Raw genomic sequence first — 2,436 nt, 5'->3', positions numbered from 1 at the left:
GGGCTTGTGACTCAAACATGGGATTATGTCTTTCTGCTATTTTGAAGTCTTTGAGAAAGTTCCCTACCTTACCTAGGATGCCATAACATTGCATTTTCCTGTAGTGTGTTACAGGCTGTAAAATGTCTTTTTTTTTTTAAAGACAGAGTTTCTACATAGCCCTGGCTGTCCTTGAACTTGTTATGTAGACCAGACTAACCTTGAATTCACAGAGAACCCCCTGCCTCTGCCTCTTCAGTGCTGGAATTAAAGGCGTGTGCTACCACACTTGATCTGTAAAGTTATCGTTTAAGAAATCTACCGCTGAAGAAGTTCTTAGCCTTTGTCAGGCCGGGGATGGGAGGTCCTCCATGATCTGAGCAACGCTTTCCGAAGAGCCCAAGAGGGAAGAAGCCCTTCGAGGCTCCATGGACGTCTGACTGCGAGAACCTGAGAAGAGCGGGACCTCGGGGACATAGAAGAGGTGGTGATCATGGAGACGCATTTGGCCAAAGTGCCCCGGAAAAGAGCTCTGTGTTCCCAGGATCCCCTCCTTTCCCAAGAGAAGAGCGCAGAGGGAGAAGGGGCCGCTCTGAGACTCACAGCCAGATCCCAGAGCCCATCTAGAGACCTGAGTTCTAATTCTAGGAGACTAATGGACTCAGTAGGAAATATGTTCTACTTACCCATAGTACCTCTCTTCTCCATCTAGTATTTATTGTCTCTCTACAGGCAGGAAACCGTGACATTCAAGGACGTGGCCATGGACTTTACACCAGAGGAGTGGGGGAACCTGGACCCTGCACACAGGGCGGCGATGCTGGGGAACTACCGGAGCCTGGTCTCACTTTGGCTTCCCATTTCCAAAGCCGATAACTATCATTTGGATGATGGAAAAGAACTACTGAAGCTTGAGAAAAAATCTCCCAAATGCAGTTACGCAGACGCGGAAACTAGACCTGAGAGCAAGGATTCAACTTCAGTGCGAGGCGGCTCCAAAGAAGAGTCCCGCCAGGTTACAGCGGACAGACCGAAACAAAATTCTGCTTCTGACTGCAGCTTGGAAACAGCTCTTGAACGTGGGCATTGGTTAGAGCATTGTCAAAGAAATCAGGAGAGGCACGTAAGACAAATGTTCACTCACAAGAACTCCCTCCCTGTGGAAAAAGACAGCGAGCGTGATGTTTATCGGAAATTTTTCAGTCAGAAACCTCCCCTTATGACTGATGACAGAGTTCCCAGAGGATCCCGTGACTTTCATACGCTTGGGGAAAGACTGAAGCAGAAGTCAAACTTAATGAAAAAGCAGAGGCCGTGCAAAGAGAAAAGGCCCCATAAGTGTGAAGACTGCGGTGAACTCTTCACTTACCATTCAGTCCTCATCCGGCACCAGCGGGTGCACACTGGGGAGAAGCCCTACAGCTGCAGCGACTGTAGCAAGTCCTTTAGCCACAGAGCCAACTTGACTAAACACCAAAGAACGCACACTAGAATTCTCTTCGAGTGTACTGAATGCAAGAAAACCTTCATAGAAAGCTCGTCTCTTGCCATGCATCAGAGAATCCACGTCGGCGAGAGACCTTACCAGTGCGGCGAGTGCGGGAAAGGCTTTAACCGAGGTGCCCACCTCGCCCAGCATCGGTTGATTCACACTGGAGTGAAGCCCTACGAGTGTCACGAGTGTGACAAAGCGTTCATTCATTCGTCGGCGCTCGTTAAGCATCAGAGAACGCACACCGGGGAGAAGCCCTACAAGTGTCAAGAGTGTGGCAAAGCCTTCAGCCACTGCTCGTCTCTGACCAAGCACCAGAGAGTTCACACTGGAGAGAAGCCGTACGAGTGCAGTGAGTGCGGGAAGACTTTCAGTCAGAGCACACACCTTGTTCAGCACCAGAGAATTCACACTGGGGAGAAGCCCTATGCATGTAGCGAGTGTGGGAAGACATTTAGCTGGAGCTCCAATTTTGCTAAGCATCAAAGGATTCATATTGGGAAGAAACCCTATAAATGTGGTGAATGTGGGAAAGCCTTCATTCACTCGTCAGCTCTTATTCAGCACCAGCGAACGCATACTGAAGAGAAGCCTTTTAGATGTAACGAGTGTGGGAAAAGCTTTAAGTGCAGTTCATCCCTCATCCGCCACCAACGACTCCACACTGAAGAGCAACTCTGAACGCCCACAAGTGTTAACAAGTGTAAGGCGGCTTTATCGCTGCCTTTAGTATTTGAATATTTAAATAGAAGGTCTGTCATGTGGCCCTAGGGAGAGTCTGTGTGTGGATATGATCTCATTGTCCTGTGTATAACTTTGAACAACAGATAGGAAATCCCTTACACCCAGTGACTGGATAATAGTGAAAACCTCTGGCTATAAATCTCAAAATTTTTGCTCCCAATTTTTCAAATACCCAATTTTAAATTCAAGAAACGTTTGGGACCCAGTAGTGATGAGAACAT

The 2,436-nt window shown here is 48.1% G+C and overlaps 1 protein-coding gene across 1 annotated transcript; it reads left to right on the top strand.

The window, feature by feature from the left end:
- The first annotated feature begins 437 nt into the window (after positions 1-437).
- On the top strand, positions 438-2,152 carry LOC127207891 (zinc finger protein 286A-like). The gene is made up of 2 exons (XM_051167264.1): positions 438-591; positions 712-2,152. Exons 1-2 carry the CDS (start codon positions 473-475, stop codon positions 2,150-2,152), a joined length of 1,560 nt encoding a protein of 519 aa, XP_051023221.1. The 5' UTR covers positions 438-472.
- The last annotated feature ends 284 nt before the right edge of the window (positions 2,153-2,436 follow it).

This window comes from Acomys russatus, chromosome 25 (assembly GCF_903995435.1).
Source record: "Acomys russatus chromosome 25, mAcoRus1.1, whole genome shotgun sequence".
Classification (NCBI taxonomy): Eukaryota; Metazoa; Chordata; class Mammalia; order Rodentia; family Muridae; genus Acomys; species Acomys russatus.
This window is presented reverse-complemented; position numbering and strand designations above follow the sequence as displayed.